The sequence below is a fragment of the Chlamydomonas reinhardtii genome, chromosome 10 (genome assembly GCF_000002595.2).
Source record: "Chlamydomonas reinhardtii strain CC-503 cw92 mt+ chromosome 10, whole genome shotgun sequence".
NCBI lineage: Eukaryota > Viridiplantae > Chlorophyta > Chlorophyceae > Chlamydomonadales > Chlamydomonadaceae > Chlamydomonas > Chlamydomonas reinhardtii.
In genome coordinates this window covers 1,552,653-1,569,649 of record NC_057013.1, presented here as the reverse complement: position 1 = coordinate 1,569,649, position 16,997 = coordinate 1,552,653, and the positions used below count along the sequence as shown (strand labels likewise).

The 16,997-nt window shown below is 64.5% G+C and overlaps 3 protein-coding genes across 3 annotated transcripts; 1 reads left to right on the top strand and 2 right to left on the bottom strand.

Annotated features, from left to right (window-relative positions):
• Positions 1-317: 317 nt before the first annotated feature.
• On the bottom strand, positions 318-5,988 carry CHLRE_10g429200v5 (uncharacterized protein). The gene is made up of 12 exons (XM_043066611.1): positions 5,688-5,988; positions 5,491-5,573; positions 5,215-5,310; positions 4,784-4,870; positions 4,436-4,483; positions 4,084-4,221; positions 3,737-3,939; positions 3,378-3,517; positions 2,959-3,056; positions 2,363-2,581; positions 1,749-2,192; positions 318-1,544 (listed from the first exon to the last, which is right to left on the bottom strand). The coding sequence occupies exons 1-12, from the start codon at positions 5,968-5,970 to the stop codon at positions 1,086-1,088; spliced, it is 2,298 nt and encodes a 765-aa protein (XP_042920008.1). The 5' UTR covers positions 5,971-5,988; the 3' UTR covers positions 318-1,085.
• A 330-nt stretch (positions 5,989-6,318) lies between these two features.
• CHLRE_10g429150v5 (uncharacterized protein) lies at positions 6,319-11,368 on the bottom strand. Its single transcript, XM_001702647.2, has 10 exons — positions 11,106-11,368; positions 10,939-11,001; positions 10,487-10,549; positions 9,551-9,629; positions 9,010-9,161; positions 8,552-8,686; positions 8,034-8,147; positions 7,670-7,822; positions 7,332-7,404; positions 6,319-6,957 (listed from the first exon to the last, which is right to left on the bottom strand). Exons 1-10 carry the CDS (start codon positions 11,118-11,120, stop codon positions 6,755-6,757), a joined length of 1,050 nt encoding a protein of 349 aa, XP_001702699.2. The 5' UTR covers positions 11,121-11,368; the 3' UTR covers positions 6,319-6,754.
• Positions 11,369-11,508: 140 nt separating this feature from the next.
• CHLRE_10g429100v5 (uncharacterized protein) lies at positions 11,509-16,920 on the top strand. The gene is made up of 10 exons (XM_001702473.2): positions 11,509-11,800; positions 11,998-12,121; positions 12,598-12,793; positions 13,063-13,246; positions 13,537-13,745; positions 14,186-14,315; positions 14,683-14,940; positions 15,224-15,404; positions 15,667-15,847; positions 16,059-16,920. Exons 1-10 carry the CDS (start codon positions 11,798-11,800, stop codon positions 16,231-16,233), a joined length of 1,641 nt encoding a protein of 546 aa, XP_001702525.2. The 5' UTR covers positions 11,509-11,797; the 3' UTR covers positions 16,234-16,920.
• Positions 16,921-16,997: the final 77 nt, after the last annotated feature.

Sequence of the window (16,997 nt, the reverse complement as noted above, 5' to 3'; positions counted from 1 at the left end):
GCTTGCCATTGCATCCCCCACCCGGCCGGCGCTGCTACCCTGTGCAGCCGCCGGTTTTGTTCGACGGGTGTGGGGAACCGCATTGCGGTCCGCCCCGTCGATTGTTCTGTTTTGTCCTGTTTAAGGGGTTTATTATGGTGCCTTGCTGCGTGTTGCCTGCGTGCCAGACTGCAGCCATGCCCACGTAGCTCACTGCATTCATGCCCACGGGGCCCATGCCGCGTGCAGTACCGCCGGGATGAGCCGTGCAGCCATCGCGCTGTCATCACTATTACGCGGCCTCCCCGTTTCCAGTACCTGCATTGCCACACGCATCAATTCCTCACCATTTACATACTTGCCTTCCACTCCGTCCACTCCGCCTCCATAGTTCCGTTCCAGCCCGCGCCAGCCCCAACCGCAGCGACAGCCAGCCGCCCAGCCCGCGGTTACGATACTTGCTGTGCTGTTTTCCTTGCTGTCTGGCCCGCTACTTCCTTCCCGGTTGCTTACGCTTCCACTCACTCCCTCCCTCACATGTGCTGCTGGACGACGGTGGCGCTGGTGCTTCCAGGTTGGTTTCGGATGCCGCGCGCCCCGCAGCTTCGCTCCGCGCCAGCCCGCCAGCCGACCGACAGCCTAGCCATCGCAACCTGGTTATATCAGTGATGGGTCGGCGGCGCTCCTCTATTGCCCGTGGCGTTTACCGTCTGGATGAGGTAACATGTCTGTTGTGACCGCCTCCTGCTAACCGGCCTTCTATGCGTGCTAGCGACTACAACTTCTCTTCGTGTCGCGCACATTCGCGTTCGCGTTTCGACAGCACTCCGCTACCTATCTAGCCATATGCGCCGCCGCCCAGCTGCACAGCGGCTGCCGCGGCAGCACCGATGGCACGTGCCGCCGCCCCCGTTGCTGCAAAGCAAGTGCCTAATGTAGTTGCGTCCTGATAGACAAAATTGCACCAAGCCCAGGCACCGACGATCATGGAAATACGTCACCCCCACGCGGCGCCCTGGGTCTCAGCTAGGGGAGCTATTGTCGACTACCTCAAACGGAGGCCCGCATCACATCCCCAGTCACACCGTACCATGACATGCCATGAATCAAAGCAGCGCAGCAAGCTCCTCTCCGCTCAGTCCACATCCAAGCACCGCGTCCCACAGCACCATCTGTTTATAAGCACGGAAAGCGGCAGACAGGCGCTGCGGCCCCGTCAGCGGCAACATTCCGCTGCAGCCACCCCCCGCCGTCAACACCGCTGCGCCCGGCCCCAGCACCAGCGCTCGCAACAACGGCGCAAGCGGCAGACCGCCTGCCGGCCCGCCTGCGCTGCTGGCACCAGCGCCACCAGCACTGTCAGGGCTGGCAGCGTCCGCGGCGGCGCTAGCAGTGGATGGCGGCGGCCGCTTGTATCTGCTCTTCAGGCCACCAGGAGCAGGCCCCGCGGGTGCGGAGGAAGAAGAGGGCGGGGATGCGCTGCTTGTCGCCGCCGCGGCGGCGGCGGCGGATACGGCGGCGGTGGCCTCCACGGGCAGCAAGGCGGCGTAGCGGGGCAACAGTGCCTGGTGATGTTTGGTGGGAAGGTAGCGCGCGGTCGTCAGGAACAAGATACCAACACAGGTACCCCTGCCTATCCACTGCAGGCTGGCAGTCATGCAATCATGTCAGCTTGGTGTCGGTGGATGACTGACTCCCGCATGTGACTCAGCAGCCGCACGCAGAGTGTGCAGCCCCCTGGTGACGCCGCCGTTCGACGTGCGACTCACCCGGCAGCAGCCACGCAGCTGAGCCGCCCAGTACGCCGCATCGCCTTGCAGCCCCGCCTCCTCAGCCGCCGCCGCCGCAGCTGCCGTCCCCGCCCCCGCCCCAGAAGCTGATGCGCCTGATGCCTCTGCCGCAGATGCCTGCAGCAGCCGCGGCTGCGCATCCGCCAGCAGCAGCGCCAGGTCCACCAGCAGGCCGCCCGCCGGGAGCAACGCCCGCTGCTGGTCCGGTGCATGGGCGGCCGCCGCCGCCTCGCTGCCATCACCACCATCGGCAGGTACACCGGTGGTGGTTGCAGGTGGCCGCGCCATGGCTTGCAGCAGCTCGGCGCACCGGACGGCCACGGCGCGCTCCGCGGCGGCGGCGGCAGCCGCGGCGGCTGGCTCACCGCTGACGGCGGCGAAGGCTCGCATCACTGCTTCCGTCACGCGGCCGCGGCTGAGTACCTGGGGAATAAGGAGCAAGCATTCGACAGGATTAGAGGCAAAGCATTGATGGGTGGCAACCAAGTAACCGTTGGGTGACCGTCTAGGAGCGCTGCCGGAAAATCGTCACGCGCAAGCTGTCTAAGAAAAGCTCGGTAGCCTGTGACACGACACATCAGGATTGTCCTCACCTTGATTTGCCGCAGCTGCCGGAGCACCTCTTCCGGCAAGCTATCCAATGGGTCTGCCTGCTCCGGCAGCGCCACCGGCTGCTGCTCCTGCTCCTGCTGCCCTTTGTTGCCTGCCGCACTTGCCGCCGCCGTCAGGCGCTGCCGTATCTCCGCCTCCTGCTCCGCCAGGCCCGCGGTCAGGGCCGCTGAGTAGAGCGGCTCCGCCTCCGCCTCACTCAGCTGCAAGGAAAGGTAAGCAAATGCAGGCTAGCCATGAGTGCGGCCCAGAAGCAAGTGGATGCCGGTCCCGACGTGCAGCCTCTGCATTCTGAGCCCCCGCCCTCAGACGCCTCTGCGGCCCGCCAAAAACAGGGACTCAGCCCAGCGCCCGGGCCGAGTTGGCTCATCCCGCCAGCGACTCGGCCCCTGCGCGAACCGCGACCCATCCCAGATCCATCCCAGACCCATCCCAGACCCATCCCAGACCCATCCCAGACCGCCGGCCCAGACGCGGCCCATACGGATACCCAGCCCAGACCCAGTCCGTACCCAGTCCAGACCCAGCCCAGACCCGGGCCAGACCCGGCCCAGACCCTGCGTGGGCCCAGTGGTCTCACCCGCTGCGCCCCGAAGCGGCTGTAGTGCCACTCCAGGGCGGCCTCCAGGTCGGGCCACAGCACGGCGTCGTCGTGCGGGTTGGCACGCGGCACGAACCCTGGGGCCACGTGCGTTTCGCGGCAGGGTCGGCACGGGGCATGAGGACAAGCCAGCGGCGACATCATTAAATGCAGCACTCCATTTTTACCCTCGTATTCTTCGCTCCTATACCCCCATGGCCCCCCCAGTGCTCCTTAGTCCTGGCCCCTGATGCCCCCCACGGATGCCCCCCACCCCCGTTCCTCGCTTCCTATGGGCTGGCTTCCTGGTATGAGCTTGTCTGGGACTGGAGAACCACCATCGTCCCCACCTATCCACATTTTGGCTTTGGTTCTCATACTTCCACTTCCACCCTCCCAACACACAACCATACACACACCGTAGTGGATGAAGAAGTCGTCGTTGGACCTCTCGCCGTACGACAGCATCAGCTCCTGCCCGGGCGCCAGCGGCCGCGTGGCGGACACAGCCATGGCCCAGCCGCCCGTGCCGGAGCGCCCGGGGGGCAGCAGGTCCCACCTTTGGGGGGGGGGAGGTCGTTGGGGATCGGGTTTGGATTGGGGGTTGGGACAGTGGGTGCGGAGGTGTCAGGCGGTGGCGTCAGGCGGCGTCTGAGGAACCAGCGCGAGAGGGCCCAGTCGGCTGCGCACGGTGCCCTGCTACTGCTGCTGCTACTGCTGCTGCTGCGGTTGTAGATTGCAAGGCCCAACAAGTAGGGATACATGCGAAGAGGCTCACCGCACGTTGTCTTTGGCAACCACGGGGCCGCCCAGCCCCACAGCGTCATGCCCCTCGTGGCCCTGCTGAGCGGCCTCGCCTGCTGGGCTCGCCAGCTGCGCCTCGTCACCCGAGTGATTCATCATGTCAATCAGCGGCACCAACATGCGCACACCCACGCCGCCGCCGGGCGCCGCGTTGGCGAAGGTGCGCGAATGCACCACCTGGCGAGGCGATGGCAATGCCGAGGTAACACAGGAGGTATGGTAACACAGGAGGTATGTAACACACGGGGATTGTCCTTGCGAGTACACCGTACGTACGCTGAATGTCCTCCCCGAACCCTAGAATAATAGAAAGCCGCTCACCGACAGCGCCCAGTTGAATTCCTCGACGCCCAGCCCGCCGGTCGCCTGCTCGCCGGCCGCCTCCGCCGCGTCCGCCCGCAGCCAGTCCGCCGCGTGTAGCGCCTCCTCCGCGGCCGGGTACCGCAGACCCGAGATGTCCTGGAGGTGCATTGAGATCCGAGAAACACGACAGACTAACGTTTGGAAACGTAGCAAGGGTGGGGAAGTGCCGGCAAGGTTTGTCTGGGGAATGGGAGCTAGGGTAACGCGCCGGTCTGGGGCCGGTGTGGCCACCCCCGGCCCTCACCCTTGCAGACCTGCAGCCACAGGCAGCGGCAGGCAGCTACAGGTAGGTACCGGCCTGTCCACTCACCTCCCAGCCGAAGGTCTCCAGCGGGGCCGGCACCTGCGTGGGCAGCACCTGCGGGTGCGGGGTTGGGCGGGGGCTCGGGGAGGTAAGGGACACCAGGGGGCCCGCGCGCCACAACAGCACCCTCCTTGGTCCGCGGAGCGTGCAGCCGGCAACACGTCAGCGTATTGTCCTGGCAAAAAGCGGGCTAACCAAGTCGTCAGGCCACGGCTACCGTATGTGCGATGCGGTTGTTGGTAAGGCGCTTGAGGCCCAGCGGGGCTGCAGGATGGCTCTAAACCTCATTGTCCCATCATGCAGACTGCACGCCTGCGACCCTGCACCGCGCTCTCACCCGCACCGCGCTCTCACCCGCACGTAGGCGCTCCATGGTGACGCCGCTCCCATCGCCTTGTGGCGCAGCAGCTTGCAGGCCAGGCGCACACTCCACGGCGCGCCCTGCAAGGCCAAGCCATGCCAAACCCACGCCGGGGCCAACCATCAGGAGGCAGGCGAACAGGAAGGACGCGCGAGGAAGGACACGCCACCAAAGAGATCAAGAACGAGCTGCAGTGTTTAGGAATCTCTGTGGCCAGGAGTGTCAAGGTGCGGCAGCTCACACCTCAGATGTGACCTGTACCACGCACAATAACTGTACCACGCACAATAACATACGCGTGTCATTTCCCCTCGCCACTGCACCCACCGCGCACCCAGCACCCGGCCTCTATGCCCATCCCTGTAACTCCACACATCCATACATCCATACATCCATACATCCACGCTCCTGCACGGCGCCGTACCTCATACAGCAGCTGGTTCGACTCCTCGTCTCCCGGGTGGTCCGTCAGCGCCAGGCGCAGCGGCACCTCCAGAACCACATCGCCTGCAGCTATGGCCTGTGCACGTGCCGCCGCGTGAAGCAAACCACACAGAGCATAGCCGCATGGGCAAGTAAGACTTTGAAATTTCCACAGCCGAGTATACCGTATAATGTGGAGGCGAGCGCAACTGTCCAGTCGGCCAGTGCCGCGTGACGCTGGAATCGCCGCAGTCGGCAGCACAGCGCAAGCGCTCACCTCCTCACACACCAGGCCGCGCTCGCCGCCCTCCGCCTCAAACAGCGCAATCTTGCTGTCCTCCTGGCCGATGCCGCGCACACCTGCATCATGCACGTGCGCAAGTGCGTCGGCATTGGCGGCGAGTAGTTGGGAGTCTGGCGTGTGGCGGGTCGGGCGCGGGCTGGATGTCGCGAGCACTAGCAGATGCCACGCACCGTTCGCGACCAGCCATCCAAGGAAGTTTTCAAGGTACTCGGCGCTAGAATCTGCTTCAGCGGCGTCCTGCTCCAGAGTCGCAGAACTCGCAGCGATGGGCTGCAAGCGTGTCACCGGTCGAGTCGAGGTGCACAGCGCTTGCTTAGCGAAAACACTCCCATAGCTTGCAGTTGCATATTGGGTCGAGTAACTCCTCGTCGATAACCGGAGCGTGGCCAGCGACTCATTTCTGCATTTCCACTGCCGAACTTGCGCGCCCAAGGCGCGCGGCTGCAGTATCATGGCGACTCCCTACTACTATACATACTATATATGTGTGCGGAAGTGTCATATGAACATCATCGCCCCCCCCCCCCCCCGCCAGGTTGTCGTGCCGTTAGCCGGCTGTGCTGCCCGGCCGCCCTCGCTGGTGCCACGACCCCCATCCATCCATAGCTCCTCTGTGCCGTCACATCAGTTCGCCGGAATCTCCAGACAGCGCAGCCCAAGGCACCAAGGCCCTACCCAACGCCACCCATCAGGGCGCGCGGTAAGGACTGTTTCGTGCAGCTAGCACAGGCTAGCACAGCGCTGCAGTGGTTCCCGCACTCCGATGCTAGCACTCGTGCTTGCTCAAGTGTTCGCCAGCTCAACAGCGTATTGTTACACGATCTGGACTTGGGGGAAGCATGAAGACAGGCCCCCCACACGCATGCTTTCCGGTCTGGACCCTGAACTCCCTCCCGCCTTCGAGAGCGCCAACAGTCCCCCCCTGGCCAACTCACGCCACACACGGGTCACAGGTCCGGTAAGCAAATCACGGTGAGGACGAGGGTTCCCTATAACCCAACCCTTGGGCATGTCCCCGAGTACCCATACCACTTGACGCTATTATCCCTGCCGGTGCTTCCGCCCCCCAGCCCTGTTTGCTGCTCCCTCGCCTCCCGAGCACACAGGAACCCCCATACCTAGCACACGAGCACACGGAGGCGCACCTCACCACACGTACCTAGCACTTCCATTTCCATCATGCACTCTACCATACACCACTCTACCAGCCCCCGCACTGTCGCCATGCACGCCTCCCTTACGCCGCCACCGCGTGCGCCTGCTCCCGCTCCGCCGCCGCTGCGGCCTGCGAGGCCTCCGCCCAGCGCTGCAGGGTGGCGGTGGCGTCGCCGCGGCGCTGCACCTCCTGCGCCATCTTGACGCCCTCGGCGGGGGTGGCCGCCACGCGGCAAGCCGCCAGCGCATAGCCGGCGTTGAGGCACAGCGCGTCGGCCACCGCGCCTATTTGGGGGCGGAGGGGTTTGTGTGGTGAGGAGTATACGTCTGTCAGGATGTGCTGTGCTGTGCTGTGTGGCGTATGCACGGAAAGCTGGACGCATGGCCAACACTGCAGAGGCGGTGCGGCGAATGTGCTGTTCAGAGCTTCACTTGCCACCCTGATGAGTGCGCAGGCGCGAGGCTTCAAGTGCCGCCCTGCTGGGTGCGCAGGCGCGAGGCTAAGGGCAGGGCCAAGGCGTCATCGCAGCAGCAGTCTACAAGCAAAGGACCGACCCCGAAATAACTACACATTGTACACACACACACACCGTCCGGGCGAGCTTCGTTTCTTATTTTAACACGCACACAGCACGTCACGCCACTACTATCCGCCTCACCCTTCTGCCCCGCGAACACGTCCCTCAGGATGGCTGCGTTCAGCTGCGCGTCGCCGCCCTTGAGGTCCTCCACCTGGGGGCGGTGCGGTGGGTGAGATGCATTCATGAGAAAGAAAGAACAAGGCAGGGGAGCGGGTGGCAGTGGCGAGCGGCGGCGGCGGTACACGGGTGTGGAGGAGGTGGAGGGCGGGGTCGGGGTGTTTGGTGTACTCCCACCTCATCCCCTGACCCGTGCCCTGCCCCCTCCCTCCCTCCCTCCGCGCGCGCCTCCCTCCCTTCCTCCTACCTCAACCCCTGCCCTGGAGCCCGCACGCCCCCGCGGCCCCGCCCCGCCTCACCTCGCAGCGCGGGATGCCGACCTCCTTGGGGTCCAGGCTGTAGCGCTTGAGCGGGCCGCCCGCCGTCACCTCCACCACGTCCGCCGGGCCCATGGGCGTCAACTCGTCCAGCCCCATGGAGTGCACCACCAGCGCCTTCTGCACGCCCATGCGCTGCGCACGCGACAAGGGACACACAGGGCGGAGGGGAGTGGCAGAGTGTAGAAGAGTGTGGAAGAGCGCGAAAGAGAGTGTGTGCGTGTGCACAACGAACGAGAAAAGCCTTACGCGACTGCCACAGGCCCTGCATGATGCCCAGACCACCAGACCGTCAGACCATGCCAGGCTAGGGCACACCAGCGGACCCGACCCAACCCGACCTCACCAGCAGTGATCCCGCCATGAGCTCGGAGATGGAGGTGTCGTACACGCCCACCAGGCCGTACGACGCCTCGGCCGGGTTCAGCAGCGGGCCCAGCATGTTGAGCGCCGTGCGGACCTGGGGGCCGTGGAGGCGTGGGGGCGCGCATGTGTGTATTGGGGGGAAGGGGGGTGCGGGAGGTGATGATGCAGTGCGGATGGGGCCTAACCCTGAACCAATCCCATAAGGAAACAGTACTGCGGATGGTGCCAGTGACACGACCGTGTGCGCATGTACGTGTGATCATGTAAGACAGGTCCCCGTATAGCATCACCGTATCAACGCTGTACCGTTTGGGCGCACCCGGCTGCAGTGCTCCCCTGCAGGCCCTGCCCCCGCCCTGCCGCCCTTGCCTCCCCCCATACCCTTCCTCCTCTCCACTCCCTCTCCCTCTCTGTTCCTAACGACAGGAGCCATTCGCCGCGAAATGGTTTGCCCGCATGCGCCTGCAGCGGCTGGCTGGAGCGGCGCTTCTTCCCCACCTTGAGCGCCGAGCGCACAGGCCGCACCGCCTTCATGCCGGGGTGGTAGCGCGGCGCGTACATGAAGGCAATGCCCGCCTGGTCCAGGCAGTGGTTCACGCCGGCCGGGCCCAGGTCGATGGCAATGCCCAGGGCCTGAGCGGGCGGCGATGTGGGTTGGGGGTTTGGGGAAGGGCGCCCGAGGCCAGGGAGGGCAGGTGCTGCGACTGCTGTGTCCCACGCGTGTTGGGCAATCATAGACATGGAATGCGCGCAGCGTGTGAATTCCAATTGCCGATCCATGGGACCCGCTTACGAGTGCCAGTCGTGTGGTTGCGTTCCCTAGTTCTCATGGGAACGCTCGAAACAATTATCCCTGCCCCATCCAACCTCAAGACACACCCTCAGACACACCCTCAGACACAAACACACACACACACACGCTTCGTTTTGGTGGTGTATAACACCCGCACGCCCACCTCCAGCACGTCAGCGCTGCCGCACAGGCTGGACACGGAGCGGTTGCCGTGCTTGGCCACCTTGGCGCCGGCGGCCGCGGCCAGGATGGAGGCGCCGGTGCTGATGTTGACCGAGCCGATGCCGTCGCCGCCCGTGCCCACAATGTCCACAACTGAGGTGCAGCGAGCGCGGCAGGGGATGGAGGATGGGTGGTTGGGCAACAGCGTTGTTCGGTTTGTGTCCTTGCATTCATGCAGGGCGCAGATCGCAGCTACACCAGCGCCAAAAATGCCCGCTGCGGCTGCCGCATACGGCATGTAGCAGGCCCCGGCCCAACATGGTCCTGTGTTGGCCAGCGACCGCTACGCGCCCGCTCCATGCACCACGCACATCAGCCACCTCTTGGGCTAGTGCTGGGTCTTGAAAAACCCTTGATAGATATGGATAGGAATAAACTCGCCCCCCCCCCCTCTGGACGTCGGCACTTCACTTCATATTTGATACACACCATCCCATGGATGGCTACCCCCCCCCCCCCCCGCCGCGCGCCTGCTCTCTCACCCGGCTGGCTGGTCTTGACGGGCAGCGCCTTGTCCAACATGGCCTTGGCCAGACCCGCGATCTCGGCGGGCGTCTCGCCCTGTGACAAGGAACAGAGCAAGCGGGAGTGGGACTCCAGACATGACGATGATTCGAGGAAGGCGATGTTGACACGGGGCAGCCTTGCATGGGAGGCGGGGAGGGGGGATGCAGAGCCACGGGAAACGGACACGCGGCACCATCATGCGGCAAGCGCTGTGCCCGCCACTGCCAGCATGGCTGGATAGCCGGTCCGGCGGTACCTGGCCTGACCTGACCTGGCTTGGCCTGGCTCGGCATAGCCTGCTTTCACGCGCATTCCCGGTGCTTCTACGCTCTGCTCGGCAACCAGACGACCATGGCTTGGACAGACGCAGCCGCATGCGTCCAGGACAGCAACCGCACGCCAGCGGCTGGTGCCCCGTGTGTTTGTGCAGATGCAGCTCCCGCCGGGCTTTACCCTCCCACTCCGGGATTCAATCTCCCACTCCTGCTGCTGCTCTCGTGCTTTGGTTACTGTGCCCCCGACTGCTGCCCACTTTTCGTCATCCAGTACGTGTTGCACCATTTGACAGCCAACACACCCCGACCCCTGCAGCAGTACATCCCCGGCCTATGCGCCCCCAGGCACAAGCACATGGGGCGGGCACGCACCCAAACCCACACCCACATCTACACCGTGCGGGCGCGCACTCGCTTGTGCTTCCCTGCAACACATTTACTCCTAAATCCTAATGCTTCTCGTCGCACCCTGGCACCCCGGCGCCCAGTCCCCCCCACACAACACTTCCTCAACTGTTCATGAATGTACGCCTCCCCCCGAGCTGCAGTTTTCCTTGCCGCGTGACTGTTTCCTTACGGGATTGGTTCAACGTTTACCCCCCCCCCCCCCACACACACACACACAATCACACACACCTTGGCGCGCAGCAGCACCAGGAACGCCGCCGCCTGCTCCGTCACGAAGTCATCAAGTAGCGTCTGAAGGCGAGAGGAGCAATGGGGTGTTGGGGTGTGGAGGGGCGTGGAAGTGGCGATGAAGGCGGAGCGCCGATTATGACCATGCGGTGGTGGTGGTTGCGGTGCTGGCAACGCGAATGGGCGGACTGGGCTGGGCTGCCGGCAGCACGGGTTCAGAGTAGGCCCCACACGAACCGTCTTCCCAAATGGTTTGTAACAGCAGCTTCTGCTAAGCCTCGCAGCATTTGGCTCTATGGCACTCGCGATGTGGGTCGGCAGGGGACGGTGTGCGCGTGGACCTCTGCAGATGCGCACAGCGCGCCAGGACAACACGGACACTCGGGCACGCCACGCTCCCCGCGACTCCGCCTGCAATACTCCCTTCTCCACGCGCTCGCAAGGCGACTCACCCCCAGAGCCTCCTCAGCCTGCTTCTCTGTCAGGTCCTCCCGCACGATGAGCTTCTCAATGACCTATGGAGAAAGCCAAGAGTAAGACCTTGGTGCATGTTTCTGCCACATGGGCAGGTCGTCTGCTTGCAGAACTGGGCCATCGCCCCAGCGACCACCCCGCCCACCTCCCGCATCTGCATCTTTGCTTGGCAGCGGACCGAGCTGGAGCGACACGTCGAGGTGCGCACAGTGCTCGCCGCGGATGGGCGGCATCGCTGCGAGGTGAAAGGGCGAGTCGCCCGCTTTCCTAGGAGCGTCTGCATACTGCTAAGCTCTTTATAGACTCTATGAAGTGGTCCGGAGTACAGAAAGATGCCGCGCAAGGGAAAACGGCTCGTTCGCCGACTGAACTAGCTATCTGCACTAGATTCTAAAGCAAAACCAGGTCGATCTATGCAAGTAGTGCACAGTTAACTGTTGCGCATCAATTGGGGTGACCCTGGACGGGATCGTCGATCGCCGCGACGAAACCCGCACGCTGCAAGTTTCCCCGCTGACCCCGCTGTTAGGGCATCGGCACTGGCCCATCTTGCGGCTGTGTCCACTACACCTCCCTCTGTGCACTCCTCAACATGTATCTCATCTAGCCAGCACACAGAAACGGGTCGGCGCTAACTACACCGCGTGTATGCTCGCGCGGGCTTTCCTGTCTCTTTCGGGATCGAAGAAGCAACTTGCGAAGCTTGCATCAGGCTTAGTAGTTGCTGCAAATAGTTCTGCTTCAGCCCAGGGCTTGCACAACTCTGAGTTTGCACTTCCCTCTTTCCTGCAACTTTCTTCTTTCGCCTCGCGAGGCCACCTCCGCGAGAAGCAAACCATGGTGCGCTACTGGAAATGTCAAGCGTTCTTCCTTTACTTGGGTTCAAGCACTGCAAAGCGTAGTTTGCTGTGCGATCGGCCGGTTGCTGAAGCGTGCTGGTGCCGGAGCTGGAATGCGGGAATGCAGCGCAGTCTTTGCGTGCAGAGTAATTGATCTGATGTCCTACAATCACGCTTGTGGACTGGCTGCCGCCGCAGACAAACCCGGAGGAGGCCATTGCGGCTCCCGCCGCGGACGCCCCCGCTGAGGCGCCCAAGGCCCCTAAGGCCCCCAAAGAGAAGAAGGAGAAGCCGAAGAAGGAGGCTAAGGCGGAGGGAGAGGGTGGGTCGCGCGCGCAACATCGGGAGGGTTTAGCGGGTGCGGTCCCGTCACAGCGCGCCTCTCTGGGCCCCGGCGCAATAACCGCTTTCGCCCAGCCTCCCGCCTGCGTGGCCTGAGGGTTGCCGCAGCCTGAAGTTCCAGTGTCACTCAGCTTTGGGAGCTATTTATTCAGCCTTCAGGTTACTGTGCAGCCAGCAGAATACCACCACTGCGCAAGCGCACCTCAAGTTGTGGGGCTCAAGCAGCTGAGGCCCCCCCACAGCAGCCAGGGCCACGCGATGCTCTTGCCCTCCCCGTCCCATTCCCACTCCTCCTTCCCTCATACTCGTGTACTCCCAAACCCCTGCCCTTCAACCCCCACACAGCATTCCTCGCACAGCTCCCATCGCACAGCCCAGCCATACATCGCAGGACACACACCACACCACCCCCACGCCCGCACCCCCTCCTTCCCTCCTCCCACCTCCCCTCCGCAGGCAAGAAGTCGGGCGGCGGCGCCGCGGCCGGCGGCGAGAGCAAGGGCCTGGGCCTGCGCAACAGCAAGAAGGACAACTTCGGCGACTGGTACTCGGAGCTGGTGGTGGCGTCGGAGCTCATCAGCTACTACGACGTGAGCGGCTGCTACATCCTGCGCCCCTGGGCCTACGCCATGTGGGAGGTGGTGCAGGGCTGGTGAGTGTGTGGGGCGCCGAGGATACGGTTTTGGAGGAGGGAGGGGGGTTGGGAGGAGGGAGAGGGATGGGACTGCTGTAGGGAGGGTGCAAGGCCGGTGTGGGCAGGGGCATTGTGGGTGGGAGGAGACAAGGAGACGGCTTTGTGTCCATCGCACGCGCCGCGCTCCATCCAGGATAGTTCCATAGCTCCCGCCTCCTCACGTCGCACCCTACCCGCACCTTTCGCCCTCCATTCTCCACACACACACATCCCGCAACCCCCTGCAGGTTCGACCAGCGCATTAAGAAGCTGGGCGTGCAGAACTCGTACTTCCCGCTGTTCATCACGGAGGACGTGCTGAACACGGAGAAGGACCACGTGGAGGGCTTCGCGCCCGAGGTGGCCTGGGTGACCAAGTACGGCAACAGCACCATGGAGAAGCCCATCGCCATCCGCCCCACCTCGGAGACGGTGAGGGCGGGGGGCCAAGGGGCCGAGGGGGCGGGGGGGGGGGCGGGGGGTGGAGGGGCGAGGGTGTGGGCAGTAGAGGGAGAAGGAGGTGGATGGAAGAGCAAGCGGGAGGCGCCGGGAAGGGCGTGCCACGGGCGGGATTTGAAGGAGGCCGGGCCCCGTTGCTGCCAATGGAGTGGGCAACCCACGCGTGCCCGCTGTCACGAGCCTTACCTGACCTGCCCTGACCTTTCCCTGCCCTGCCCTTCCCTCCCTTCCTCCCCCCTCCCTGCCCACACGCACACGCCCAGGTGATGTACCCCTACTTCTCCCAGTGGATCCGCTCGCACCGCGACCTGCCGCTGCGCCTGAACCAGTGGACCAACGTGGTGCGCTGGGAGTTCAAGTACCCCACGCCCTTCATCCGCTCGCGCGAGTTCCTGTGGCAGGAGGGCCACACCGCCTTCGCCACGCAGGAGGAGGCGGAGCGCGAGGTGCTGGACATCCTGGAGCTGTACCGGTGAGGGAGGGAGCCGGGGGCAAGGGGACGGGGGCTTTGGTGGGTGAGGGGGGGGGGGTTGTTGTGACCTTTCCTAGGAAGGCAAACGGGGAGAGAACCGTGAGGCGCAGACGGAAGCAGCGAGGTGGGAATGGGGGACATGTGTGTGCCGTAAAGGAAATGATGCCAGCGCAGTGTGTAGTCCCAACGACCAGGGGGCGAGGGAAGAGGCAGGGGATAAGGTGTAAGGGGCGAGGGGTGGTTGCATGGGTGGTTGCATGGGGCTTTGCTTGGACGCGCACTCGCGGGATGGGGCGGGACAGGATTGGTGGTGCTGGCAATGAGGGGGAGGGGAGATGTTTGCGGAGATATTATGCGAAAGGTGCTGCTACGGGGATGAACGTACTTGTCGTTTGAAACGGTCACTAACACACGCAAACGCACGCACTCCACCCGCACAGCGGCGTGTATGAGGACCTGCTGGCTGTGCCGGTGACCAAGGGCAAGAAGTCCAAGAAGGAGCAGTTCGCGGGCGCCTTCTACACCACCACCGTGGAGGCCTACATCCCCGAGACCGGCCGCGGCATCCAGGTGCGGGCCTGTCGCCGCGTGTGTGGTCGTGTGTGAGCGTAGCCGTGTATGGCATTGGTGTGTGGCCGGGTGTGTGTTTCAGGAAGGAGGGCCATCGTGGCAGTCACATGAGGGGCGGGTCCCGTCAGGGTCGTGGCTAGCATGTGGGGGTTCTCAAAGTCTCAACGCCACCCCTCTCCCTACCCTCTCCCCATTGTGATTTGAACACTCCTTGCTCCCGCGAACGGCTACCCCCTCCCCTGCACCCTCCCCCGTCTTCGCCGGCAGTCTTGCATCCTGTACACATTTTCCAACCATCTTTGCAATCCCCCCTCTCTCCCTCTCTACCCCGCTCCCCCTCTCCCCCGCTCCCCCTCTCTCCCCGCAGGGTGCCACCAGCCACTGCCTGGGCCAGAACTTCTCCAAGATGTTCAACATCACCTACGAGGACGACGACCGCCAGAAGCAGCACGTGTGGCAGAACTCCTGGGGCCTCACCACGCGCTCGCTGGGCGTGATGATCATGACGCACGCCGACGACAAGGGGCTGGTGCTGCCGCCGCGCGTGGCGCCCAAGCAGGTGGTGCTCATCCCCATCCCCAAGGCCTCCACCGCGCCCGAGGCGGTGCAGGCCATGCTGGACAAGGTGGGGTGGTGAAGTGGGTGGGTTGGGTGGGGTGGGGCGGGTAGTGTGGGGCCGGTGGGTGGCGTGTGGGCCGGTAGGGCACGCTGGGAGGCGGCGTGAGGATTCGAGGGGATAGTTTGGAGGAAGTAGGGGCCCACGTCAAGGAGGCCCTCTCCTGGCCGTGTACTCCCTTGCTGTCCCCGCCACCTCCACCTCCACCCGCCCCACCATTCCGCTTACCCTGTTCCCACGACCTTGACCTTGCAATCCCCACCACATTCCACCACCACCTTCTCCCCCACAGGTGGACGAGCTGACCAAGGCGCTGGAGGACAAGGGCGTGCGCGTGGTGACCGACACGCGCTCCAACTACACCCCCGGCTGGAAGTACAACCACTGGGAGCTCAAGGGCCTGCCGCTGCGCGTGGAGCTGGGACCCAAGGACATGGACAACGCCGCGGTCATGACCTGCCGCCGCGACACCGGTAAGGGGGGGGGTGCTGGTGTGGGTGGGAAGGGGGAGGGCGGGTGCTGGTGGGGGCAGAGGGAGAAGCAGCAGAGGTGTCGATGGGAAGGGGAAGGAGCTGGGCGGGAGCAGGGCACGCAGCAGAGTGGCGGCGGAGTGGCGGCGGCGTGCTTCGGCAGGCAGCTGCGGAGCCGCATGTCCAACGACTGCTTCCCCCACTCGCCTGCAACGCCACCTCGCCTCCACCTCAACCCCCGCGCTCACCACCACAACCTCCTCAGGCGCCAAGGAGGTGGTGCCGTGGGCGGACGTGGCCACGCGCATCCCGGAGCTGCTGGAGACCATCCAGGCCGACATGTTCGCCGCCGCCAAGTCGCGCACCGCCAACTGCACCGAGACCTGCCACAGCTGGGAGGAGTTCATGGCGGCGCTGGGCAACAAGCACATGGCGCTCACGCCCTGGTGCGTGCGCGACACACGCGCAAGCGGGGCTGCAGAGTGGGGACTGCAGCGATGCAGTGATGCAGCGATGCAGGGGCGCTGTAGGCGTGAAAGCTGGTCACCATGCACAGGCTGAAGCGCCTTCGCTGTAACGCACGCCTGGGGCTCCCCTGTGTTGCATGCGTCTGGTCGCCCTTGTACCCTTGTAATGGCTTCTCCTCGCGCGCCGCAGGGCCGACGAGGAGGAGATCGAGGAGGAGGTGAAGAAGAAGTCCACCACCCCCGACGCCATGGGCGCTAAGACGCTGTGCCTGCCCTTCGAGGCGCCGCCGCTGCCCGAGGGCACCAAGTGCTTCTACTCGGGCAAGCCCGCCAAGAACTGGGCGCTGTGGGGCCGCTCCTACTAAGGCGACGGCGGCAGCAGCAGTGGCAGCAGCGGAGGCGGCAGCTTAGGAGGCAGCAGCAGCAGCTGATGCTGGGGAGGCGCTGGAGCTTGTGCTTGAGAGGAGGACTCGGTTGGCTGTAGCGGCAGTAGCAGCTTAAAGCCGGCTTGGACTGGTGTTGAGGCAGCAGCGGCGGGGCCGGCGGTCAGGGACGTTGTGCCACATGATGTCGGGTGGCAGTGCGGCGGCAGGAGTGGAACTTGAGGCTCCGGGCTCCCTCGGATGAGAGGGGTGCCGCGGTGAGCGTGTGCGGACCAGGCGCTGAGCTGGGAGCTGCGGAGGCGGCAGCGTTTGACCGTTGGGTACCGCGCGTGTGATTCCCGGATGAGCTGGCAGGATGAGGAGGTTCTGAAGTGGTGCTTGCGAGATGAGGATGTGATGCTGGCCTGGGGACGGGGGCTGGCGGTGGAGCGTGCGGGGCAAGAAGGAGCTGGGAAGTGGAGGGGGGTCGTGAGCCGCAGGGTGGCGTGAGTGCGTGGCTGCGTGCGCGGCGGTGCCGCCGACCGAGGGGACTAGCCGTCTAGCCCCCTTGTAAGGTGTGGTGACTTTGTGGGTGAACCAGAGTTCGTCAGCTTGTGTTGTCCCGGATGCACGGTCAGGGTCAGGGACTCTTGGACTTGGAGTTAAGCCTGAGTAAGGGCATAAGCAAAGTGCGCGCGCATACCCCCGCCGCATGGGCATCGCACGCGCGCCGGTAGAGCCCACGGACTGCAGACACCTCAGTTCAT

Coding starts and splice junctions, on each gene's coding strand:
- CHLRE_10g429200v5 (XM_043066611.1), bottom strand. CDS start 5,970: ATGATACTGCAGCCGCGCGCCTTGGGCGCGCAAGTTCGGCAGTGGAAA. Junction 4,484..4,783: donor CATGGAGCGCCTACGTGCGG/GTGAGAGCGCGG, acceptor CCGCACCCGCAG/GTGCTGCCCACGCAGGTGCC. Junction 3,518..3,736: donor GTTGCCAAAGACAACGTGCG/GTGAGCCTCTTC, acceptor CCCCCCCCAAAG/GTGGGACCTGCTGCCCCCCG.
- CHLRE_10g429150v5 (XM_001702647.2), bottom strand. Junction 8,687..9,009: donor GCAGCGCTGACGTGCTGGAG/GTGGGCGTGCGG, acceptor CCGCCCGCTCAG/GCCCTGGGCATTGCCATCGA. Junction 8,148..8,551: donor CTGTGCGCTCGGCGCTCAAG/GTGGGGAAGAAG, acceptor CACGGCCCCCAG/GTCCGCACGGCGCTCAACAT.
- CHLRE_10g429100v5 (XM_001702473.2), top strand. Junction 12,794..13,062: donor TGGGAGGTGGTGCAGGGCTG/GTGAGTGTGTGG, acceptor AACCCCCTGCAG/GTTCGACCAGCGCATTAAGA. Junction 13,746..14,185: donor GACATCCTGGAGCTGTACCG/GTGAGGGAGGGA, acceptor CCACCCGCACAG/CGGCGTGTATGAGGACCTGC.